Source organism: Haematobia irritans, chromosome 2 (assembly GCF_050003625.1).
Source record: "Haematobia irritans isolate KBUSLIRL chromosome 2, ASM5000362v1, whole genome shotgun sequence".
NCBI lineage: Eukaryota > Metazoa > Arthropoda > Insecta > Diptera > Muscidae > Haematobia > Haematobia irritans.
Window position 1 is genome coordinate 65,127,863 of NC_134398.1, and position 27,964 is coordinate 65,155,826.

The 27,964-nt window shown below is 32.1% G+C and overlaps 1 protein-coding gene across 1 annotated transcript; it reads right to left on the minus strand.

Moving 5' to 3' along the window:
• Positions 1 to 27,964, minus strand: LOC142225353 (BTB/POZ domain-containing protein 6-like). The gene is made up of 3 exons (XM_075295122.1): positions 27,804 to 27,964; positions 5,912 to 6,365; positions 1 to 631 (listed from the first exon to the last, which is right to left on the minus strand). Exons 1-3 carry the CDS (start codon positions 27,863 to 27,865, stop codon positions 167 to 169), a joined length of 981 nt encoding a protein of 326 aa, XP_075151237.1. The 5' UTR covers positions 27,866 to 27,964; the 3' UTR covers positions 1 to 166.

The window sequence follows — 27,964 nt, forward strand, 5'->3', positions numbered from 1 at the left end:
TTATGAAAATAATACTCTGCAATATATTTACGAAGATCTTGATTTATTTTGAAGATCTCATTGTTAGTTGCAAAAGTTACACTTCACTTATAAATAAACTTAATAAATGAATCTTTACTTATATAAAAAAAGACTTTCCTATACCAAAATTCAAGTAAGACTCGTACTACGCGTCGTCTTGGATTTGGTCTTCAACGACATTTTCAAAAAGTTTTATTGTTGTTGGTTTGGGTTCTCCTGAACATAGTTGTGATAAGATAAAATACTTTTGTTGCCATGTAAGCAGTTTTGATACACCTGGTCCAGCAAGGAAATTCTCTATAGTAATTTTTGCAAAGTCAATTTTGGACAAAAGGCGCTCCAATAGTTCAGGTTTTCTCTCTGCGGTTATTAGTGTTACTCTCTCCTGTCCGTAAAACTTTTTACAATATTCTACAGATCCGGTGATTTCCAATATTTCCGGAGGAACCAAATCATGATGAGTCAAATATCCATCAATGGTATTAAACAAAACTAAATTGTCTGTTTCTTCTAAGTTTGCCTCAATGTGAAGGTCAAGATAATCCATAAAATGCTTACTATTAAGTTCTTTGAGATCTGGGATAACAGGATACATTTTTGAAAGAAGTTGCTGAAATTTAAAACAAAAGTTATTGTTAGAAATAATGTTGTACTCTAAGACTGTTGTACTCTAAGACTGCTTTTCTTATGGCCTACAACTAGGCTTGCCAGATCCAACTTGCCAAATAGCTTGACATTGGCAAAACAAAAAAATTATTTTGGAAAGAAAACTTGACAAAGAAAAACACTCATACTATTGGTATTTAATTCTTTTATTATTTTTTTTATAAAAATTATTAGATTAAAAACAAAAATATCATAAACAGTAAACATAACAGAAACAAACAAAAATGAAAATAACAGTACAAATTCTGTCTTTAATTATTTTAAAGGAAACATAAATAATGTAAAAGAATCAAAAAAAAAAAAAAAACAATATAAAAGTATGAAGTCTGTCTTTTTATATTTAAAGAATACTTAGCGGCATTTAAAAAAAATTGTAGTAAATATATAGTACTATGCCACATACAGTATGTCAAGAAAGTCTTTTGACATTGCCAAATATTTCAAATTCTAGAAATAATTGAAATATTAAATATTTTATTAAATTTTTAATTCTGTGTACGTATGCATACTTTGCAAAATACATAATAAAATATTTTTTTAAAATTTCATTATATTTAATTTTGGAACAAAACATAATTTTTATCCCATTGTCAAAACACTTTCTTGACAAACTGTATATTTCGTATTCTTAGATACAGAGTTAATTAATGCTTTGACATCGGGTGTTGTTAAAAAAATTTTGAAAGCTTTTGCAGTCTTTATTCAAATCGAAGGACATTTTATTCCTATCCTTGCTATATAAGTTATTTAGAATGATTTTTCACAAAAGGCATTACTTATTGGTATAGAAAACACAAATGAGATCAAGCTTTGAAGATTGCTTTCTGCACACTTTTAAAAAAAATATGACCATATTCTATCATTTGGTATATATGTGCAAAGAATTCCCAAAGAACTTTTCGACAATTGTGCTTACCTTTTTGTAGAAAATATCTTTTTACTGCCGGCCAATAATATAACGGTCAATTGCTGGCAGAAGTGAAAGCCATCTTGTAGGCACGTGCCGAAGGAGACTTTTATACTCGATGTTTGCAGATTCAAAACATTGTTTTAATTTTTTTGTTGTCCATATATCAAAATATTATATATTTTGATTACAATGTTTTCAACGTCAACAGTTAATGCGTTAAGAGCATTTTTTATACAATTATTAATTACATGGCAATTGCAGTTTGCTTTTATAATTTTGCTATTTTCTTCTTTAAGTTTTTGAAATACAGAGTTATATAAACCGTAATTAACATTTGCATTATCAGCACTATACGATGTAATTTGTTCCATTTTTAATTCATTATCATTTGTAATTCTAATAATATTGCCAAATATATCCTTAGATGCTTCATCAGGATCTTCGTAAAAATCCAAAATTTGTTAACGTATCCCAGTTTCGGGATCAAAATATTGTACAGCATATGGATAGGTTTTTACATTACCAATATTTGACGCATCGCTACTAACGGAATAATACCAACATTCTTTTAAAGCTTTAGCAACTTTTTCTTGCGAATATGGACCCAAAACATTTCTTGTTATAGTTGCTGATTTTGTACGTCCACATGTCAGTTTGTTTGCTTTTTTCTGTCGCAGTATACAGTAGAACTCATTTTCATTTGGCAATCTAAGCTGTTATAGCTGAGGCCGTGTAATACGTTATGAAATACACATAATAGTTCAGCCCGTGCAATTTGTGTTTCAATTGTAGTTTCTGCTGAAACAGTGAAATTGGATATGCTCTGGGACATCTTTTGCGACAAAACGATTTTGGCATGTTTTTTAGTTTTCATATGCCTTTTTAATGCACAGCTCCCTTCATATTTTGTTGAAATTTCTGTCTGACCTAACTTACACAATGCAGTGTATTGATCCTTCTTTTGTATCCAATTGGGAGTATTCTGGTCCACACTCCATTTATCCAAGTAAAAAGTATATCTGGGTTTTTTGATGGTCCAGCATCATCGTTACCTTCTAGCATTTTTCTTATATTTTCACTAATCCAATGTGCCACAATAGAACATTCTGTAAATAATATACTCGTTCACACATCAGCTGATGGATGTTGTCAATTTACCAGTGTTGAGTAAAGGGGTAAATATCAGTGTTGGCACTTTTATTATAATTATACATACCAAAAGCGAACTATATTTTTTATAATAGGTACACAGGAAAAATATGCATTATATTTGTCCTTAGTTGTTAGTAGTATTGGTATTGATAGAAGTGATATGCTCTTTCGACGTGTTTTTAGAAGTACATGAAGTTTAAATATTATTACACATATAGCTAGAAAAAATTTAAGTAGAAATTAACTTTTTACAAAAAAAAACTTGAACAATAATTTTTTTACTTCACAATCAAGCCAAATCAAGCCCGTCTGGCAACCCTACCTACAACATACATATGACAACATTCAAAAAATTTGGGCATTAATATATACTCAGACAGTCAACCTGCAATAAAATCCTTGGACTCTGTATTCCTTAGCTCGAAAACGGCCATCGACTGCCGCAAATCTCTCAACGAGATGGCTGAGCAGTACAATATTTACCTAATATGGATGCCTGGCCATAGGAACATACCGGGGAACTGCGAAGCAGATAAGTTAGCAAGGCTAGGAACTACCTTACATATTCCAGGGGAACTAGAATCTGTTGGTATGTCTCTGGCAACCTGCAAGCTCATACTGCGTGAGAAGGCTGTCATGATGACAAATGTTCGATGGGAGAATTGCAAGGGTTGTAACGACATCCAGCAAATATGGCCCCATTTAAACTTGAACCGCACACTAGATATGCTAGTGTTCTCGAGACGTCAGATATCACTCCTGATAACGGGTCGCTGCCTGATAAGCGAATTTGTAAAAATTTTTGGTGCGAAGTGTAATGAATATTGCATGAGCTGTCATTATGCGGAGGAAAAGGAATCAATTAAACACCTCATGTGTGAGTGTCCTGCATTTTGTGTAAGACGTAAGCGAATTTTAGGGGCATATAGCTTTAGATTACTGACGGACCTGGAAAACGTTAACTTAAGCAGTCTGTTAATGTTTTTGGAACAATCTGGTTGGTTCCACAAAAGAAAATAATAGAGAAGGTTCAGTGGTTAAAAGTAGAAGTGGCCATATGTAATAGGTACTTTTAGTTAAATGTGGTATCACAATGGACTGAATAGTCTAAGTGAGCCTGAAACTTAATCGGGCTGCCACTTTAACCTAACCTACATATGATGGAAATATCTGAATCCCCGTGAAATGTACACCGATGTCTACCATTTCAACAGACGTTGCACCGTGGTTCCAAATCGTTGTTTTGGAAATAATTCAACTTTTCAACAGATAGTAGGGGCCCACAAACCTTCAAACTTAGATGAACACACCTCAGCTTTGACAAAAGAACAAATTATGCAGATAATTTTATGCGTTCAAAAGATATAGAATTATTTCCAAAACAACGATATAGATCCACTGTGCGTAGCAACACCGGAGCTTCATGAAAATAATGGGTATTTATACCCTGCGCCACACTGTGGAACAGGGTATAATAAGTTTGTGCATTTGTATGTAACGCCAAGAAATAGTGGCCATAGACCCATCTTGTAGTATTCCGATCGGCTTAGAATTAAATTCTGAGTCGATTTAGCGATGTCCGTCTGTCTGTATATGTAATTTTGTGCACAAAGTACAGCTCGCAATTTAAGTCCGATCGTCCTCAAATTTGGCATAGGGCCGTTTCTTGAGACAGAGACAATCGCTATTGGTTTTGGAAAAAATCGGTTCAGATTTAGATATAGCTGCCATATATATTTATCCCCGATTTGGTCATAGTTAGCGAGTTTATCAACCGATTTTCTTGAAATACCGTACATCCAAATATTTTATTAATCTCGAAAATCTTGCAAAATATCAGCCAAATCGGTTCAGATTTAGATATAGCTCCCATATATAACTTTCATCCGATTTAGACTCATATGACCACAGAGGCCAAAGTTTACTACCGATCTTCGTGAAATTTTGCACAGAGGGTAGAATTGACATTCTACCAATGCTTGGTAAATTTGATTGACATCGGTTCAAATTTAGATATAGCTCCCATATATACCTTTCGTCCCATTTGAACTTATATGGCCACAAAAGCCAGAGTTTTGCCGCGATTTGCTTCAAATTTTGCACAAGGGGTCCATTTAATGGTATCGTTAAGTGTGTTAAATTTTGATAAAATCGGGTCAGATTTAGATATAGCTCCCATATATATCTTTCATCCGATTTGAACTTATATGGCCTCAAAATCCAGGGTTTTGACGTGATTTGCTTCAAATTTCGCACAAGGAGTACGTTTAGTAGTATCGGTAAATGTGCCAAATTTGGTTGAAATCGGTTCAGATTTAGATATGGCTCCCATATATATCTTCCGTCCGATTTTCACTCATATGACCAAGGGGGCCAAAGTTATACTTCCATTTACGTGAAATTTCGCATAGATAGCAGAATTATTATTCTAACTATACATGTCAAATTTAGTCAAAATCGGTTCAGATTATATATAGCTCCCATATATACGTACACCAGAGTTGGAGAAATATGTTATGGTAGACTGTTACACATTTAAGACCCATTTTCAATGGAAGTTTCTTCCAATAAACTGGACAGCGTTAGCCGATTTTAATTCTAGAGATTTTATAGAAGTAAAAAAATTGTCTCCTTTATATAGTTTCCAGCAAATGTGAAGTAGTTGAGATGGTAACACAAATTTTGGCCTACATTGGGGTGAGTATAATATAGTCGGCCCCGCCCGACTTTAGACTTTACTTACTTGTTTTTTTACTAAAATTGTGTTCCACCCTAGTGCATTAGCCAACTTAAATTTTGAGTCTATAGATTTTGTAAGTCTATCAAATTCTGTCCAAATCGAGTGATATTTAAATGTATGTATTTGGGACAAACCTTTATATATAGCACCCAACACACTTGACGGATGTGATATGGTATCGAAAATTTTGATCTACAAAGTGGTGCAGGGTATAATATATTCGGCCCCGCCCGACTTTAGACTTTCCTTACTTGTTTTTTATTAATTTTTTCACGAGAAATATTTTGGTGATATTTTTTGGTTAAATACCATATGGTGTCTTTCAATAATCCTGAAATACTTGATTTTGAATTTAACTGAAAGTATTATTTTTATTTCTCTAACAATAACTTGTGTTTTAATCTAGAATACTTAGTAAATACCTGTTTTACGGCATATAATAGCTGAGAATTTTGAATTTCATTTGCAACCGCAAACAATGTTATCAGTTGACCATCACTTATTTCCTCTATAAAACTTTTCAAATGATCAGAACATAATTTCCATATCGATTCATAGTTGTATTTATCACAGAGCTTGTATAGGCTTACGGTATCTTCTAAATTGAGAGCATCCACACGAGCATCCTTTATGTTATACAACAATAGTCGCAAATTTCGAAAAGCTTTTGGATCATCATCTGGTAAACGTATTTCAGTGGTATTTTTTGCCTCCAAAAAATCGCCACAGAACATACGCTCAAACACGGGAGATTGAATCGCAAACATCCATTTGTGACCTAAGATGGTTTCAGCCGTTTCTGGATTAGGTCCAACAATGAACTTACAATCAACCATGAAGCCAACTTTCAGCATCTCTTCAATTTTTGTCGGGAGTCTATAATGGTATAACGATAATGGAATAAACAAAAATAGTGAATTATTTTCTCGGTAATAAAAACAGTCTTCATAGCCCCATATACTCGGACGAAAATGTATGTTTTTGTTCCTTTATTCGACGTAAAGATTTATTTCGATGTAAAGATTCTTAAGTGCAAGCACATAATGATCACAAAGTAGTAAACATGTTTGGGACATATATTTTAATATATTAGAACATATTATGATTAGGACATCTCATTTTCCAATATATATATATATATATAAAGGGTGATTCTTTTGAGGTTAGGATTTTCATGCATTAGTATTTGACAGATCACGTGGGATTTCAGACATGGTGTCAAAGAGAAAGATGCTCAGTATGCTTTGACATTTCATCATGAATAGACTTACTAACGAGCAACGCTTGCAAATCATTGAATTTTATTACCAAAATCAGTGTTCGGTTCGAAATGTGTTTCGCGCTTTACGTTCGATTTATGGTCTACATAATCGACCAAGTGAGCAAACAATTAATGCGATTGTGACCAAGTTTCGCACTCAGTTTACTTTATTGGACATTAAACCAACCACACGAATGCGTACAGTGCGTACAGAAGAGAATATTGCGTCTGTTTCTGAGAGTGTTGCTGAAGACCGTGAAATGTCGATTCGTCGCCGTTCGCAGCAATTGGGTTTGTGTTATTCGACCACATGGAAGATTTTACGCAAAGATCTTGGTGTAAAACCGTATAAAATACAGCTCGTGCAAGAACTGAAGCCGAACGATCAGCCACAACGTCGAATTTTCAGTGAATGGGCCCTAGAAAAGTTGGCAGAAAATCCGCTTTTTTATCGACAAATTTTGTTCAGCGATGAGGCTCATTTCTGGTTGAATGGCTACGTAAATAAGCAAAATTGCCGCATTTGGAGTGAAGAGCAACCAGAAGCCGTTCAAGAACTGCCCATGCATCCCGAAAAATGCACTGTTTGGTGTTTTGTACGCTGGTGGAATCATTGGACCGTATTTTTTCAAAGATGCTGTTGGACGCAACGTTACGGTGAATGGCGATCGCTATCGTTCGATGCTAACAAACTTTTTGTTGCCAAAAATGGAAGAACTGAACTTGGTTGACATGTGGTTTCAACAAGATGGCGCTACATGCCACACAGCTCGCGATTCTATGGCCATTTTGAGGGAAAACTTCGGAGAACAATTCATCTCAAGAAATGGACCGGTAAGTTGGCCACCAAGATCATGCGATTTGACGCCTTTAGACTATTTTTTGTGGGGCTACGTCAAGTCTAAAGTCTACAGAAATAAGCCAGCAACTATTCCAGCTTTGGAAGACAACATTTCCGAAGAAATTCGGGCTATTCCGGCCGAAATGCTCGAAAAAGTTGCCCAAAATTGGACTTTCCGAATGGACCACCTAAGACGCAGCCGCGGTCAACATTTAAATGAAATTATCTTCAAAAAGTAAATGTCATGGACCAATCTAACGTTTCAAATAAAGAACCGATGAGATTTTGCAAATTTTATGCGTTTTTTTTTTAAAAAAAGTTATCAAGCTCTTAACAAATCACCCTTTACTTGTTTCAGTCTCACTTTTAGTCCATTGTGATACCACATAAACTAAAATACTTATTACATATAGGTAATTCTAGTTTGTACCGTTGAACCCACCCGATTATTTTCGTCTATTAAAGCAACCTGATTGTTCTAAAAAATTAGCATTCTGCTTAAGTTAACATTTCCAAGGTCCGCCAGTAATCTAATGCCGACTTCGATTGTAATAAAAAGATTGAAATCGTCCCATATTTCCTTACTTGATGTGATAATAGAATATAACCCTATTATGACGCACATCGTTCGTTGATCCAAATAAAAACTCTAAGCCAATCTAACAAAGTAATTAAAAATAGTTACCTTTTTTAATTAATAAATTAATTGCGTTTTGCAATCAACATCAATTAAATTTTTAATTGAATCAATTAAAAAATTAATTGAATTTTGCTGAAAAAATCAATTAATTTTTTAATCAAGAGTTTTTTCTATGCCAAATTAAAACTGTGATTGAAACTATCATTTTCATGATTGAAGACATTTCAATTAAAAAATTAATTGGATCAATTAATTTGGTGATTGAATCAGAGAAAAATTTTTTTGTGTGTGTGGCTTGGAAAGCAGCATTTTCATAGCTTCCGGGACTGTCAACCAAGAAATTTACGTGAAAGAGTGTTTGAATAAACGTCTGCTGCTTTCCTGAAGAAACACGGTTGTTCCATACTGCTTTGGCCGGATTTGGCATATTGCCATTACGGTAAAAAGGCCATGGAGTGGTACGCCGCCAACAACGTGCAGGTGGTTCCCAAGGACAAGAACCCTCCCAACACGCCAGAGCTCCGCCCAATTGAGAAATACTGGGCTATTGTCAAGCGGAACCTAAAGAAGACCAACAAAACTGCTAAGGACGAGCAGCAGTTCAAGGCAAACTGGCTTTCTGCGGCGAAGAAGGTGGACAACGTGGCTGTACAAAATCTGATGGCAGGTGTCAAGCGTGAGGCCCGGCAATTCGGATTTGGAAAAGCGAAAGCCTAACTGAATATTTTTCCTGAATTTTATACTAATTGAACTTGAAAAAAAAAAATTTAATTTGATTTTTTAAATAAACGATTTCACCGATTTACACACGTTTTCCCTTGACCAAATTTTGACCGTATCACCCTTTAGGACTCCATGAAACAAGTCCCTAGAACTATAAATGAAATAAGTTTTCAAAATTGGGGACGTAGTTCTTTATGAAATAAATTTCCAAAATATTTTATGAATTTATACCTCAAAAACTAAATTAAGTCCCTAAAACGCAGAATGAAACATATCTCCCATATTTTGGGGCTTTGGGTTTATTCGGAAATAACTCCCCAAAAAATAGATGTTTTTGTTTTCTGTAGAGGAAATTGCGGATATATTTCATTTTTCATTGTTGGGAGTTATTTCATGGAGCCAATCATGGACCGATGTAGACCAATATTGGTATGAGGTCATATACAGTAGATAGGGTGACGAAAAAAAGTTGATGCGGTCACCCCCCAATTTTGTAGCATATTCGAAGACAATTTCAGAACACCAAAACTGTTTTTTCGTGCACCCTACGACCCCTCGAAATACAATTTATTGCGCTGTGTCGTCATTTGAAATCCGATCGAAAAGAAACGCATATCTCTGTTCGTGGTTGATCAGGGGCTATATTTCGTGCATTGGTCATTCTTGACTCCGACGTCAAATTTGATTTTTAATTTTTTTATTTCGCTTCGTATATCCCTATGATGCCCATTTCTGATAACCATTATAAAGATCTTAACAAAATATGAAACTTTTGCTTTTGAAGTATTTACTTATATTCATAAACAAAAAAGTTACAGAGATTTTAAAAAGTCAATAGGTCACAAAAATATGGACAGACTTAAAAAATCATGTAGCGAAAGTGATTGTTAGAATTTTAAGGCTCTTAAATTGTTCTAGCAAAAACACATGCACTTTGCATAACGCAGAAAATGCCGTAGTGCAAACAACGAGTATGTATACAAAGGTACCGTTATAAATTTACAGATAAACAGGTTTTGTGTTCTAAATGCCTTATAAATTAATTTCGTAGATGTGAGTTACCATGTGCATGTGGTTTGGATCGGACATCATGACAACACAGCAAAAACTATTTGGTGGTGTGTAGGGTGACCTATTGACTTTTCAAAATCTCTGTAACTTTTTTGAGTAAATACTTCAAAAGCAAAAGTTTCATATTCTGTTAAGATCTTTATAATGGTTATCTGAAATGGGCATCATAGGCGTATACGAAGCGAAATAAAAAAAATTAAAAATCAAATTTGACGTCGGAGTAAAAAATGACCAATGCACGAAATATAGCCCCTGATCAACCACGAACAACGATATGCGTTTCTTTTCGATCGAACTTCAAATGACGACACAGCACAATAAATTGTATTTCGGGGGGTCGTAGGGTGCAAGGGAAAAAAATTTTGGTGTTCTGAAATTGTCTTCGAATATGCTACAAAACTGGGGGGTGACCGCATCAACTTTTTTTCCCTTTAGGCCGTGACCCTAGGTTAGGTTAGGTGGCAGCCCGATGTATCAGGCTCACTTAGACTATTGAGTCCATTGTGATACCACATTGGTGAACTTCTCTCTTATCACTGAGTGCAGCCCGATTCCATGTTAAGCTCAATGACAAGGGACCTCCTTTTTATAGCCGAGTCCGAACGGCGTTCCACATTGCAGTAAAATCACTTAGAGAAGTTTTGAAACCCTCAGAAATGTCACCAGCATTACTGAGGTGGGATAAAAACTTTTTGGTGTTCGGTCGAAGCAGGTATCGAACCCACGACCTTGTGTATGCAAGGCGGGCATGCTAACCATTGCACCACGGTGGCTTCGTGACCCTATCTAATATACACTCATCACGGACCAACCGGTTTTATATTTGCTCTTCAGGAGGATCCCGAGTTCAAATCTGGGGATCGGTTTATTTGGGGACTATATATAATTGTGGCCATGTATGGACAAATTTTAGAATGGTTAGTAGAGAGCATCGCATACTAGATTTGAACCATCTTGGATGAAAGTTGCTCCCCCTGGCGGCTACGCAACCCAAATCTGGGGTTCAATCAATATAGGGGCTATACCTAAAAGTGGTCCGATTTGGTCCATTTGCAATACCATCCGACTACATCAGTACATCAAAAACAACTACTTGTGTTAAGTTTCAAGTCGACAGCTTGTTTCGTTCGATAGTTGGCGTGATTTCAACAGGCGCACAGTGGTTCCAAATCGTTTTTATTTTTTGGAAATAATTCTGCAACTTTTGAACGGATAAAGATATCAACAGTTGTGTTAAATTTGAGGTGTTTTCCTCTAAGATTGCAAATTTGTGGGACCCTAGTGGGTCCACGGGCTGACCTGTAGGCGTTGAAAGTTGGTCACCCGCAATTTTGAACCAATTTCGATTATTTTTTTTTTTTTTTTGCTGGGTAGAACTTGTAAAGTTCTACAAAAAAGTTCGCGTGCGTGTACAAGATATGGGCCCATAATTTATTTTTTTTTTGCAAAATGTTCACAAAGTGGGGTCAGTATTTTGAACCTAGAGTGGATTCGTTTTCCACTACAAAATTCTACGAATTCTATAAGAAAAAAAAAATTGTGTACCCATGTGCTTTAGATTACAAATTAGAATTTTAAAAATATCGAATTTTGACCATTTTTTGGAAAAAAGGCACATACAGAGTTTTGCCTAGATGTGCTCGAAATTTTGCACGATAAGTATAATAAGTAGTACAGTAAAGTGTGCAAAATTTTGTGGAAATCGAAATAGGTTCAAAATTGCGGTGTTGACAGCTAAAACAAAATTTCATAACCCCAAGGTGACCATCTTTCAACGCCTACAGGTCAGCCCGTGGACCCACTAGGGACCCAATTTGCAACTTTAAGGCTGGTACTATGTTCATTCTTGCGAAAAAAATTATAGAAACCATATCGTTTTGCACATAGAAAGCGGTGTTTATTTCGGTAACTGGGATCGCTATTTAACAGGAAGCGATATGGAATTAAGTTGGTGGTTGCTGCTTGCTATTACAAAATTAACATTTTATTCTTCCTTAGGCATTTGATCTGCTACTCCTTTGAACCTTTGTATATTTTCGGAACAAAAATATGATTCGTATTTGCGTTATAAACCCACACAAATAGTTTTAATAAATAAACTATTTCTAAGTTCATATTGAAAATGGCGCCATGCATCAGTTTTTCAACTCGAAAAAAAAAAAGTACCACAAATGGAAAAATTTCGCTAGTTTTTTGCATTTTGTGGTTTTGTATGGAGTTTCACAGAGTAACGGCCTTTAGAGGAAAAAACCTCAACTTTCACACAAAAATTATGTTGATATCTTTATCCGTTCAAAAGTTTTTATTATTCAAAAAAAAGCAATTTGAAACCACTGTGAGACGGATGGACGCACATCGTTAGATCGACTCTGAATTTCACCACGACCTAGAAAATACATATACAGTGGGGAGCAAAGCCGAGTGCATGTTTTTACTTTTTGCAATCTTTATTTAATAGAAAATGTTCAACTTGAAAAAAAAAACAAGTAAGTAAAGTAGAAAGTCGGGCGGGGCCGACTATATCATACCCTAAACCACCATTACAGAATCATAAGCATTTGTGGGGTAACATATAGGTCTGGAAGATAAACCGCAGTTGCATATTTAAGAAAATTAAGGGGTACATGTCTATGGGTGCTTTGTGTCAATCTGACTATAGCTCATAGTCAATGTTGCCAGGGAAAATGTTCGGTTTACCCTACAAGGACAAAAAAAGTTCCCTACTTTCCTATACATTCCCAAACAATTTTCCCTACTATATTTTTCGTTAAATTTAAAAAATTTTACAAAACAAAAATGGTTCTAAGTACTTTATTATCTTAAAACATGAATATGCAACGTATATAATAGAATATAAATTTGTATTTCGACCACGGTTGCCACAGTTGGTAGAATTCTACCCAAATTAGTAATCTTTTTTGTTCAATCTCTATAAAAATAAAATTTTGGAAAAAGTTTCTATAAACAAATTTTTGTGAGAAATTTTTCTATAGAAATAAAATTTTGAGAATAATTTCTATAGAAATAAAATTTTGAGAATAATTTCTATAGAAATAAAATTTTGAGAAAAAATTCCACAGAAATAAAATTTTGAGAAAATTTTTTATAGAAATAATATTTTGAAAAAATTTCCTATAGAAATACAATTTTGACAAAATGTTCTATAGAAATAAAATGTTGACAAAATTTTCTACAGGAATAAAGTTTGCCGGCTTCTAATTTCCTCCTCTAGAGCCACCAAAATGTAAAAATTATTACAAATTGTGTTGAGTGAAAATGTCCTACATTGTGGCTCTACGTCCCTACAAGACGCTAAATATTAGAAAAACTCTACATATAAGGAATTTCCCCTACTTCTAGCAACACTGGCTGTGTTGATATTGCGCCTATGGAGCTAGTATGCCACTAATATTGAGCCCATTATTAAAAAAGAGAAAATCGTTAAATTAGTGTGGGTAATAAATACAAATTTGTAAAAATCGAGCAATATTCTTATGTAAGAGCTACAAGTACGTATAAGTACGATCGGCTAGTACATCAAAATTTGAAATTTGAGTAATATTGGTTAATAAATAAGAGTACTATGGCCAAATTTGGGAAAATCGAGCGATGCATATATATGGAAGCTATATCTAAATCTGAACCAATTTGCATAATATTTTGCGGGTTTGATTAATACCACAAAAGGTTACCTTGTGCAAGATTTGAGTAAGATCAGTTAAGAAATGAGGCCTGTATGGTCAAACATAAGGTTATTAGGGGCGATTTTTTCAAAATCGGGTGATACATATATGGGAGCTATATCTACATCTGAACCGATTTCGATGAAATTTTGCACATATAGTTAGTACTGTAGGGGACTGGATCTAGCCAACTTTAAGTAAGATCGGTTAATAAATAAGGGGTCTATGGCCAAATTTGGGAAAATCGGGATATAGATATATATGGGAGCTATATCTAAATCTGAACCGATTTCGATGATTTTTTGCACATATAGTTAGTGCTATAGAAGACTACATTTAGCTAAATTTGGGTAAGATCGGTTGATAAATAAGGGTTTTATGGTCAAATTTAGAAAAATCGGGCGGTACATGTATATGGGAGCTATAGCTAAATCTGAACCGATTTCGATGAGTTTTTGCACATATAGTTAGTGCTATAGAAGATTATATTTAGCCAACTTTGAGTAAGATCGGTTGATAAATAAAGGGTATGTGTCCAAATTTGGGAAAATCGGGCGATACATATATATGAGAGCTATATCTAAATCTGAACCGATTTGGATGAAATTTTGCAGACTTGAAGGGCGATGGAAAAGATTACCTTTTGCCAAATTTGGTGACGATCCGTTTGAAAAGACGCGCAACGTGACCCCATTTGTCGAAATCGGGCGATACATATATATGGGAGCTATATCTAAATTTGATCCGATTTCTTCCAAATTCAATAGCGTTCGTCCTTGTGCCCAAGAAACTCCCTGTACCAAATTTCATCAAAATCGGTTAATAATTGCGACCGGAATCTTGTGAACAACAAATACATGGACAGACGGACGGACGGACACCAAGCGCTAGATCGACTCAGGAGGTGATTTTGAGTCGATCGGTATATATTTTATGGGGTCTAAAATCAATATTTCTGGTAGGCACATTTTTTGGCCGATCAAACTTATTATACCCTGACCACTATGTGGTTTAGGGTATAAAAATATTCATATAATCTCATGTGTAGAAAATTTTATTTATTGTGTAGACATTTTTGAGTCGATATCAGATTTATGGTACAATAGCTTTGACAAAATATTTTAATATTTTGAGAAAGTCTTTATCAACCTTATTTGCTAATAGTCTTTTACAAATATAGCAAAACAAACATGTTCATGTGGGAAGAAAATCTCGATTTTGTAAAAGACATAGTCAAAAACCGGATTTTATTGAACTTCAAGAATGTTTTAGTCGAAAAAAGAATGTGATTCTATATTATCGATTTTTTTATTTCGGTAGAAAATGTTGTCAAAATTTTATTTCTATATAGAATTTTTGCAAAATTTTATTTTTATAGAAAATTTTGTCAAAAATTTATTTCAATTGAAAATTTTGTACAAATTTTATTTCTATAGGAAATTTTTGCAAAATTTTATTTGTATAGAAAAAATTTTGCAACATTTTTTTTCTACAGTGCTTCCATCGCTGAATTAGGCAGGTTTTTTCGCAGGTTTTGCGCCATTTCATTTACACATGTGTGTTTGGCTGTTTCGTTGTTGTTGCTATGGCCAAACAAAGCGAGTCATGTTCACAAAAAGAACAACAAACACAAATAAAAAGCAGAAAGATCCCCTTCACCCCCCCCCCCCCCCCCCTGAATACGGCCTTGTTTGCTCCCCACTGTATACGGAGAAAAATACTTCGATGTGGAGGGTATAAAAATCGTTAACACTTATCATTAACTCGAAACATTGATGATGTTTATATCGATATGCCACATAATGAAACACTTGTTTGCAGTTATACCTATTAGCGGAGCTAGAAAATTTCTCTCATGAAAAAATTACTATTTTCGCCCGATACATCTATGTTAACATAATACCGGCCTTAAGGCTAAAATATGAAACACAGCTATCAATTCTGCCGTTTTTAATATGTTTTACAGATTTTCCATTACTTTTGGTCTATAGGTTGCTATTATCACCCGATTTTTCTAAATGTTGAATAATATTTTTATCTGAAAGAGAAATGTTTAGATATGATACGATATGATGTTTAGATATGTAGACAACATATCAATTTTATTTTTTTTAGCATCTTCCCCTAATTCCCATTAAGCTACATAAATAAAAATTTTGAAGGTTTTCATCGTACAATATTTAATCTGGATCTGATTTCACAAACCCACGTATTTTAGATTTCAAACTTTTTCTTCCATACTATAAAAATTTAAGATTTCGTAAGGATAAAAGTTTTGGCATATACTCGTACAGTGCTGTTTATTATCTGTTGAAAATAAACCGTAAGACTTTCCTTTCAGCCTTCGTACTAAATTTCTACCATCCGATCCATGCAAGTTAAACTTTGAGTCGTAGGAACATATAATCACTGTTCCTCAGGTCATTTTAGGTGTATTTGTGAAAATTGAAGGCGCGTTAACCCATTTTTCTTCGAAATGAGTGGTTTTTGACATTTTTGTATAATCGCACACCGACTTCTAATGCTCTATATCTGATCGCTATAATATGTATATCCAGTTGAATTTAGTTTTTGACTCCTTTAGATGATATATGAGTGTATTGTTGCATAGTTCATTAGATTATATGATATTTTTCTGGCGTAGTCTTAGGTTTTCTTCTTCCTCAGTGCACAGTTTTGGTGCATCCTCTGTTTATAACTCGAGACGCAATTGATGTGTGAACAATGTACTCTTCCGAAATTCATTTTTGTGATATCCCCACTTTAAAAAATATTACAGGGTGCTAGGCAGAGATGGTCTGTATTAAACCTTTTAAGGTTTGCGACGGTCGCAAAGTTGTAAACGTCGTAAACATCATATACACATCGTAAATGCGGAAAAAGTAGCAAACGTTGCAAACTCAAAATACTTCAGTCCTTCGGTTAGGCAGCGAATCACATCCAAGATGTTGATATGTGCGAAGAAGTTTCAATTCTCAGGAATGTTCATAAAATTATTAACGACCTTAAAAAACTTGAGAATAGAATTCTTTCAATTGGAAACTCCAAGCCAAAATTATTATGAACTACTCGATGGTGCAGTAAACGTGACGGTCGGAACTCGCTCATAGTTAACCTTTCACAAACGGCAAGGAAGGAAGTTTTGCATAAGTGAATTTTACAAATTTACTTTTTGGCTTATTATAGCCAATTGCAATTCTAATTAAAATTTTTCAAAATTGTATCTACACTGAAAAAACAGTGAACCCATTTCCATTGCAAAATGAACTAAACTGTAGTAATATTGACCATGATTTAGCCCTTAAGATTTTTTTCAACTTGTCTAGTTTATAATTATCTTAAATTTTAGTTCATCTATAACATTGTATTTTAGTTCATTTTTACAACATCATAAGATTTATATACTCCTACCAAGTTAAAAAAGTCAATATTCTTTTGGTTTACTTGCTTATTTTGTGGGAAACCCGATAATAAAAATTGGTTTACAGTCTCTTTAAAATGTCGACAACTAAACTATTTTTAAATCAATCCTTCCACAGTACAGGGAAATTAAATAATTAAAGGAACAACAAATCGTTTTACTATTATGAAAATGTTCATACATTAAAATTAATCTTTCTTTAAGCAAAAGTACTTTATTATAAAAACTTATGATGAAAGTTCTTAATACAATGCTTTTTGTGAATAAAAATTATGACCACGTGGAACAGAGAGTAGTTTATTTGAACTCGCTGTTTGGACATTTTGACTTATCCTTTTTTTATTCATCGTAGGTAATTTTTTCACATATCTTGCTGGAAAAAAATGGAAGCAATAATGAAAATTGTTAAAAATTAACACCATGTAATGAAATATAAGTTTTTAATTCTTTATATTAGCTTGTAACTTACCATATTTGGGGCATTTTATCAAATGGTGTAAGGAATTCAACTTTTCTTTGGAAAACGTATCTCATAAAATTTGTACCTGAAACAATTAGAGAAATAATGAAGTATTCTATATAAACTCATAAAACTGTGTTGTTATCGATGTGAAGGATATAATAAAATAAATATTCTAGTTGAAAGAAAGACAAAGTTTTAATATAAAACTTACCAATTCTCTATTAAATTGTACGCTGAGGGGAAATATTAAAAGTTGTCCAAATTTATTTGGGTTACTCTGAAATTAAATATATATTTTTTACATTAATTAAAATTATTAAATAGGTTTCCAAAAAATCTAATGAAAAAAAAGAATAATATGCATAAAAATATTATGGTTAACCCTAGACAGTCATCATTCGTCAAAATGACGACACGTAATTTCATTTTCGATTTAAAATGCATTTTAGTCTATTGGGAAATGGTAAATTTAAGTTATACTAATTCGACCTTTTTATGAATTTTTGTTTTATACTACTTAAAACCAAATTGAATAAGAAAATAAATTCAAGTTTGGTTCACTTTTTCGCTCACGATGAAAATTATAGCGTCTTGAAATGAGCCGTAGTCAAAATGACGAAGGATGACGTTAATGTACAAAAAATAAGGATGACTGTACAGGGTTAAAAGAAAGTTAAGGAATCCTTACCAATTCACTATTAAATTACAAGCAAAGGAGTACTAAAAATTTTTCCAAATTTTTAAGGGGTTATTCTGAAATTAAATATTTGTTTTTTACATTAAAAATATAACATTGGTTTCCAAAAAATTTGATTAAAGAAATACTAACATAAGGTGATTTTGATGATAAAAAGGTCATAAAAACGTAAATAGTCTAGTTGAAAGAAAGCCAATTTTTAGCAAAACTTACCAATTCTCTATTTTTTAAATTTATTTGTATCCATGTGGAGTTGCTCTGAAATTAAATATTGCTTTTACAACAAAGAAAGGCATTAAACTGGTTTCCAAAAAAATTAATTAACAAATAATAATATACATAAAAAAATATTATTTTTAAAAGAAATCCATATTAAAAAAATACTTACCAATGTATGACTAAACTGTACGCTGAGATATAACAAACATTTTCCAAATTCATCTGGAATTTAATATTAATTTTTTACATTGAATAATGAAAATTTCAATACACCTTCAATTTCAACATATTTTACTAAATATTCTTAATAACTTTTTTATAAAGTACCGATAAAATATTAATAACTTTCATTTAAAAGGTTTAATAAACAAACACCAATATATGTCTCAAAAATCCAAAATATTCCATGCCTTTATATTCCCTTGTTGCATACCTGCTTAAAAGATGCAACAACCCACGCCAACGCCAACTGTACAACTGAAGCATGCCAAACAAAACCAAGCAAAGCCAAAACATCCCTACAACAACAAAAACACATGTGCCTTTATTGAAAACAACACCTCATCCAGCCAAAAACCATCAACGAATAACAAACACACGCACACACAAACCACTAAATGAACAAAAATAAAAACAAACCCACGCTCATGTATACACAACAAAACTCAAGTAACATCATCTTTACATTAATCACATTCCACTATACCGATAAAGATCTCTGTACTATGCATTAGTTCATCGCATCTGCTGACAGTTTACTCTAAGAATAATATTCGTAAAGGCACACCAGTTTATGAACGATGAAACGTTTAACTTAAAATTTGCAAAATTTTCATGAAATGTTATCTACCATTTTTGACGAAAATGTCTATAAATTTAATTACATGTGAACTAAAAATATTTCATTGGGTAATTTTTTACCAACAATTATGAACTATAGGAATTGTCAGTAAGAAATTGCTATCCACTTTTAAGTTCATTTTTCGTAAAAAAATATTTTCTCATACAAAAAAATCTTATAGTAAATTGCACTTATTATTCAGAAAATACTTTACATTTCACATGTAGTTTTATAGCATGACAAACGAATTTTTAACTACCAGTTAAGAAATTTTTTAAGGAAATTTCCATCGTATTTTGTAGGCCATGAACTAAACGATTGCTACTTAGAATTTGTAAAATTTCCTTTCGAGTAGTTAATTTTCTTTGAAGATACGAAAAATGAACTAAAATTCTGGAAAATTCTTGTAATAAATTATTGTAAAAATCTTCTTAAATTTACGAGACACTTTTTTTCTGTGTAGTCATTCGCTGTTGCAGCTAAAACTTGGATGGAATAGTTTGAAATTGCGAATAAGAGATACAAATCTAGTAGAGTTTTGAATAAATACAATAGAAATCATTTTTGCATACCTTTATTAGGGGAGCCTAACTAAATTAAATTAAAAAATATTCACGATTTCTTTAATTCAGAATTAGTTTTTCTACACTAGGTTTACGACTTTTGCGAGATACATATTATACCGTCGTAAACGTATTTCGCAAAAGTCACAGTTTGCGACAGGCCAACCCTGATGCTAGCTACACACAAAAAATTATCACCAACATTTTTTCAATTAAACACTTAATTGAATTTGGAAACGGATTCAATTAATATGTTAATTGATTCAATTGATTATTTAATCAAATCCGAATAAAAACCATTTAAAAAATGATTGCTATTTGTTACGTTTCCAATTAAAATATTAATTGATTCAATCAATTTGTTAATCAATTCGGAAATAATTTTCAGTTACAAACGTGATTGAAATTTTTTCCGTTTCCAATTACACATGTGATTGATCCAATCACCTTTGTGATTGAAACTGAATAATTTTGAGCAATGGAAAGAGCGAAAAGAGAACAAGAGAATGGGTATTTATTCAACAATGTATGATGGAGAGATCAGTCTGTGGAAGTAACTCGTAACGAACGGTTGGGTTTTTGTTTTTCGCGTAAATTGAAAAACATGATTGGCGACATTCTGTCTGCTGCATTCAAAATGTGTGCATAAATATTTTGAACGCAACAACAAATCATAGCAAAGGGTTGAAATAAATAAAGTGTGCAACAACAAACGGACACGTGGTAAAGGTTTAAAAAAATATATGACAGAACGCATTTGAAATTACCTGTGTTTGTGTTTTGTGGTATTGTAAAAATGGAAAACAATCTACGTTTATTGAAGGTAAGAAATTGTGAAATGTGAATACCGTTTTCCATTGAAGCCTGTTTACATTAAACGGACTAAAATAATATATTTTTTATTCATTTCTTTTAGTGACCAATTTTATTTCGTGAAATTGACCAATCAATCCCATCAACTCCATCATTTTATCAAATATATAATAATATGTTTGCAATAAAAAAAAGTGGGTACCGTATTGATCTTTTAAAATTATAAACTTTTTTCACTCCTAGTTTTCTTAAAACCAAGAGCGGTATGGGTTTGTTGGAAGATTCACCTTGAAGTTGCGAAGTAGCGTTGGCATTAAATTGCATTGTTGTTTTACCTGCCTTTTTCAGTTTGAACCCAAGTAGAGAGCAGTATATCTGGTATATAAACTAATGAGCTGAATTATGTAATGGTAAAAAAGTTCTTTCTTTTGGATTTAAAAATATGAAAAATATCCGATAATAATAAAAATATGTATTTTCCATTTATATTTTTTTCTATTTCCAGAATTTGCAAAGTATCATCAATATAATACCAAATATTACATTGCTTTCCCATTATTTTTGTCTTTGATTGGTTAAAATTTTAATAGACGATTTTAATGTGTGGAAATTTTGGAAAGGAATTGTTACACACAGAGAATAGAATGGGTGGAAATCGGTTGTAATAATTTAAATTCCATAGTTGGAACAATAAGTCGTTTGTGTCTACCTACTCTCTCTATTTTCAACTATATTTTCATCTACTCAACCATTAGACAACTGTTATAACAGATTTTCCTTCGTGTTTTACGATAAATAGTTGTAGCAACCAAATGTATCTATTTTGAAATTGTTTGCATGAAATTGGTTGGTACAACCTTCCTTAATAGAATTTCATGGCTGTAATTTAGTAATTATAATTTACATACGGTTGCCACAGCCGAATATAAATTGAATATTTTCAAATGTCAATATTAAAATTTCTTAAGTCGAAAAAAGATATATGTTTATAAATAGAAAAATATAACGACGAATTTTCTGCCTGGCCTTTTCGGCATTTATTATGGATCTCATTAAAAAATATTACTGATAATCCACGGAATTTACTGGATTAATTTAGTGTAATACACAAAACTTCATGGAACCGGCGAAGAACTCGAAAGTGAACTTCAGTATCTAATTTTATGAGGACCTAATGTAAAATACGCCCTAATGAATGTATAGAAGAACTTGCAAGGAGTTAACAGTGGAAGCAAATTGGGTAAGTTTAATTTGTTTTTATGTATTTGCCCATTTTAATGCAATGCACCGGTTTTGGTCAGAGTATAAATACTTTTATTCTCAAAAAAATCAGGATACACGAAGTATCGTTTCTGACATGTTGAGATAGATTCTCTAGCGATCCATCTCTTCCTACCATTTATTCCTTTGGGTAGATCCTGCACACAAAAAAATAATACTAAACTAAATTGAGTTTTAAATTCTTGATTTTAGCCCAGATTTGTACTTAAAATTTTAAGTATGTAGGTACTATATTTTACTTTAATCAAGTTGAGAAGAGATCATTTAACGAAATCAAGCTCAGGGAAGCTAAAAATGAGAAATTAGTGCTCACTTAAGTGCAAATAATCTTGTATTTAGTTCCGAAAAATAGAGAATTTAAAGTGAGAAAAAATATAAAGTTTACTCTCATGTGTACGCTCACAGAATACTATTTCAGGGTTGCCGCTTGTTGAAATTATGTAAAAGTAAAAAGATCCCAATCAATTAATTACGCGTAAATTTCAAATGTATATTTACGTAACATAAACATAAGTGAAATAAGTGTTTAAATATATTCCATACAACTATTTGGCTGGAAATTTAAAAAAAAAATCTTAAATGGAAAAATAATGGCTGATATTAGTTGTTTTTATGTTTTCTGCAAAAAAAAAAAAAAACAAAATCCCAGTGACGACTTATACAACAAAAAATCACAGTGATGACTTAAAAGAAAAAATAAGTTTATATTACAGAATTATAATTCGACACATAAAATACTTTAAGTAGTAAAACGCCTGTTACTTTAGAAAGCTCCCTACGTGTTTTAGACGTGAAAGTGCAAAATCAACTAATATACACAATCTCATAATTTAATGCATACCCATCATTCAATGAGAAAATTGTCAAACGGCAACACTGTTTTCATCCCCTAACACGTATATGTTCTGTTTTGTTTTGCTCAGCCATTTAGAAGTTTGCTTTGCTTTTTGTTTTAATTTGGTAGTGGCAGCGCGAAGGTGAGTGCGATCGGTATTATTTCAAATAAAGTACAGCAAGGAATTCCATTTTTGTTTTAAATTAAAAGGTAAGTATAAAGTGAAATGTGAATTTAAGTGCAAGTGATATTAAGTGAAATATATGTGTAAATATACATATATGTGTTATGATAAAGGTTTAGTATGTATTTACGTGAAATATGTTTTCGTACAAATGGTTTTAGTAACGAAAAAAGTTTGTGTGAAGGAGATGTGTTTTCTTATTTGTGTAAGCTTCCCAACAATAGTCTACATATTAGTAAATGTCACTTATTTTTGTTTCTAAAGACATTTCTACCAACACATATTTTACATAAATGCATACCAACTTAAATGTTTATGCACATACATAAAAATTGTGTATACACAATTTCTCACACGCAAGCTTCTTTTTGTTTTAAGTTTGGATGTATGTATGTGCATATGCATATTTTAAGATGTGTATGCTTATTGTACTTCTGACACCGCTACGACTTGAATTAAGAAATCTTTACTTATTTTTTTCTTTGTGTGTAGGTATACTAAGAAATATTACACACATATTATCTTAATTCAAGCCGTAGCGGTGTCAGAAGTATAGCTATATTTATATATAGTAATTTCGGCTTGATCGAAAAAAATATTATTTTCTTTCCTGTTGGGTGCACTTATCACTCCTATTTGATTTATAACTTAATAACAATAAAAAAGCCGCATAAATAGATTTTTTTATATTTTTGTAGCTGTAATTATTAGGTACACAATGATGAGATTCGAAATGGCAGTCCCGGACAATACGAATGATGTCCTGAAGAAGCAAGAAATTTTTAAAGAAGGTTAAAATAAAAAATATCTTATTTTTAATATTAACATAGTTTCATATTTCAGAGCTTGGAGGACATATTGGGTAAAAATGCTTTTGGAAAGGTAATTGTTCAATATAAACGGAAATATCAATGCCCGACGACGAACTAACGCAATGTTTCGAATGATAAAATTACAATTAATGAGTTCCCATTTGCTTTTCAATTAAATTGTGTGGACTTTGAGGAATCCGTAAAGGTATATATGTTACATATTAAAATAAAATAGTTTTTTGGTAAACTTAGTTTTTATTTAATATACATTTTTTTATATTTTTATTTAATAACTATAAATAATAACTAATATTAATTATGTATATAATTCAAAAGTTTTGTTATAAATAAAAATATGATACAAATTAAACATTCTTTGAATGCGTTTTATTTATGGGGTTTGGGTAGGGATAGAATACAAGCGTAAATCAGACTTAAAGTATGACGATTTTGGGCTTATATCAGACATATACACTCTTAATATAAGTCATTTTTATGATTGAATTAAGTTTATAAAACTTAAAATATAAATTCTTCAAGCTTGAATCAAGTGCTGAGTATTACTAAATGAAGTACGATAAATGATTGAATTAAGCAAATATCGATATTAATACGAGTATTATATTTCTTAATTCAAGATAGCTCAAACATTGAATTAAGTGCAGTACGTAGCTTGAAATCAGTATTCTGTTTCTTAAAAAATACTAAATACAAGCCATCCGTACTCAAAAATTCTACACTTAAATTGAGAAATCCTAGCTTGGTGTTAGAAATACCATACTAGCTATACTTCTGACACCGCTACGGCTTGAATTAAGAAATCTTTACTTATTTTTTCTTTGTGTGTGCTAATCATGAATGGAAACTTTGGTTCCCATTTATGTATATCACAAAGATTTCAGATTACGATTAATTTACTTATGTCCCAGCAAAAAATATTTCCGCAGTAAGACTTTAGTTGCGCTTTTTTGCATACAATAACACACTGCATGAATCGGTGGCAATAACGTAAACGAGTAATCAAAGTAGGTTATGATCATTCGTTTACGTTATTACAACCAATTCATGCAGTATAGATGCATGAAAGGTAGTGCTATTTTGCTTCACGCCTTCAATGCTATACTCAATATTTTATATCACTTCTGACCAATATTTCTATTAAAATGAGCAATTATATCAGAGCTATGTAGAAGCTGCTCTAAATCGGGACATCGCCCACAAAAATCAGCGCTGATTCAGTTGTTTTTTATGCAGTTGGTTCTGTCTCTCTCCCTTACAATCCTGCTGAAATAGTGCTCCATTTTTTGCTAGGGTGGCATAATAATGGTCTAATATTTCACCATTTTATTCCAGATTAAAGTTTTTCCTCAATGTATATATACTATGTTTTATTTTTTTATTTTAGAAAACTTATCTGCGGAGATGCTGATGACTCCTATCCCTACTGGGTGGTATATGTGGTACACTTTCTCAATAACAATTTTAATTTAGACTTTAACAGATGTAAAATATTATCTAATAGTATAATAGGTGTGTATATTTATTTATATTCTAAAGTAAATATATTTAAACTAAGTGTAATATTTTAATAAAATAAAATATAATATTTAACTGGGTCAAAATTGGTTTTTAATTTGGTAACGAGCACTATTAAGGTCGGGCAGCACCATCGAATGATGAAGGTAGCAACAACCGATATCGTCGGCAGACCCAACCAACACCATATGAGATATTGGTTGTGTCGACCGAATCAGTCGGGTGGCACAACTGCCAACTGGTAGTTGCTACAACTGCCAAAATGAGGTTGGCAATAAATTCGATTGTCACAACCAATCTGTATTCTCTGTGTACTAAAATTAAATTACCGAGCTCCTTAATACACCTTTTTATGCTAAAAGACTACCTGCAAAAGAAGATTATAAATCTGCAACCTGGAACTAAGAATTGAACTTGATATTCTATGCAGGTAATGTTTAACAAAATTAACTTTTTATTGAACAAAATTAAATTCAAATTATTCTGTTTACTTTCAGAAAAACTAATTTAGCTTACAGGCTGCTGATTTATTGGAAATCTAGGCGCATCTACATATTAGAAGGAACATGCTAACATGGTTATTATTATAAGGAAGATAATGATTTATATAATTTATTTTTTTCACCCTATAGTTGTTATTGATAGTAGTTGTATTTGTAAGTTATGTTAGAACAAAACACAAATGACAAGAACCAAATTTATTTGTCTATTGCATAATTCAAAAAATAATAAAATATTAAATATGTTTTATAAGAAACACATATTTTCTTTTATTTCAAAAGAAAAAAACTAAATACGATTTTGGGGTCGCAATATATAAATTTTTTGATCGAAATTATAGCCAATTTCAATTAATTATTTAATTGAATGAATCAAATAGTTGATTGATTTTTGTCGCGAAATTAATTAAAATTTTAATTGATTCAATTAAAACTGTGATTGAATTTTATGTTAAAAATCAATCACGCTTTTAATTGATTCAATCACACAATTAATTGATTCCGTGACAAAAGTCAATTAAATTTTTAATTAAAAATCTTGTTGGTTTTCAATCAAAATGGGTGATTGATACTATCATTTTCGTGATTGAAGACATTTCAATTAAAAAATGATTGAATCCGCAATTTTCGTGTTTGAAATCAAAAAAGATTTTTTTGTGTGTAGTTGTTTTGAACAGGTGGAATCATACGATCCTTTACTTTTAGGAAAATATCAATATTTTATAACAGTCCACTCATTCACCCAATAAGAATTTGGAAATACCACCCCATAAAGATAATTTTTCAAGTGGAAGCTAAACTATAAAATTAATATTATGGGAGATATTCATAGTTAACGGTAGGGCTAGTTGCAAATGTTTTGAAGAGCACTGTATGTATAAAATTATATGGTGGTCGAATTCGGAGCTATGGTGACCAATAAAATTGTTACCGAAAAATATTCTTGGGGGCTAAAATTACTCTAGTAGGGGCTTAGACACCCCCCCAAGGACCCCTTAGCTCGGCCAATGTTAATACCTAAATTTTATGGCTAGACAAGCTCAGAGCTCGCTATGGCACGTATGGAATTCTATTTATAGATAAAACATTAACATCGATAATTGTCTTTGTTATATTTCTTTGTCTTTATCTATTTTATATGTGTCACAAAGAGTGTTTCCGAAAAACACTTTTCAGTTAAGAATCTTGGACCATTGACTATGGAAACATGAAACTACGGATCTGAGTAAATGACAAAATAAGTTCCAACGTAGACAATATTTTAGAATTATTAAAAATTTTCAATGATATTTCCTCATATGCAATTATGTTTAGTAATACTATGAATATTTTTTAAAATTGAATATTTTTTAAAATTAAATTCGCACAATTTATATTTAAAAAAATTATAATTTATTAAAAAATCACACGAAACTCGATACAAAACTATAATTTTATTTACGTTCTCACATTTTATGTGCAGTGGCATTTATTAGTTTTTTCCCACCATCGACAATTGATTTTAATTTGTAAAAGCGACGATAGCAGTGGTACAATTCGGTTTCCCATTAGAAATACGCTTTAAGAAATGTTACACTATCTGCATAGTTGTTTTTGCACACTTAGAGCCGATTTCACCCTATTTGGTTAATATTTAAAGACCGGTACTGTATTCGGTTTCGCGATTATATAATAATAAATAAAATAATTAATTTTAAATCATTTTCAGCTCAAAACCCGAACATAGCGCCGTCTCTATAGTATCAATAAAAAGATTTCGAGGTGTAGAATGAATGTAGAATAGCATGCACAATAAATTTAAATAATTTTTACATACAGCAACAAAGCGCCGTAGATTATTGGATAGTATTTAGTTATTATATCTGCATGCATATATCGGTGTATTCCCCCAATGTCACATATATGGTTTTAACATTTTCTGCTAACTTGCCTCAATTCTTTCAATGATTCATCAACCGGGGGATTTGTAGATGTTTTTGTGGGATCCGTCATTGTTAACGATTGTCAGTTATTCTGCTAGTATTTCTTGTGTTGTGTTGAGCTTGATGTTCGAGTGAAGACTAATTTTTTTAAAAACTTGTGCTCACCAAA

Excerpts from the sequence above, each read along its gene's own strand:
- LOC142225353 (XM_075295122.1), bottom strand. The coding sequence starts at position 27,865 with ATGACGGATCCCACAAAAACATCTACAAATCCCCCGGTTGATGAATCA. Across the intron at positions 6,366-27,803 it reads GAATCATTGAAAGAATTGAG|ACTCCCGACAAAAATTGAAG; the intron begins GCAAGTTAGCAG and ends ATACCATTATAG. Across the intron at positions 632-5,911 it reads TATTATATGCCGTAAAACAG|CAACTTCTTTCAAAAATGTA; the intron begins GTATTTACTAAG and ends TTTAAATTTCAG.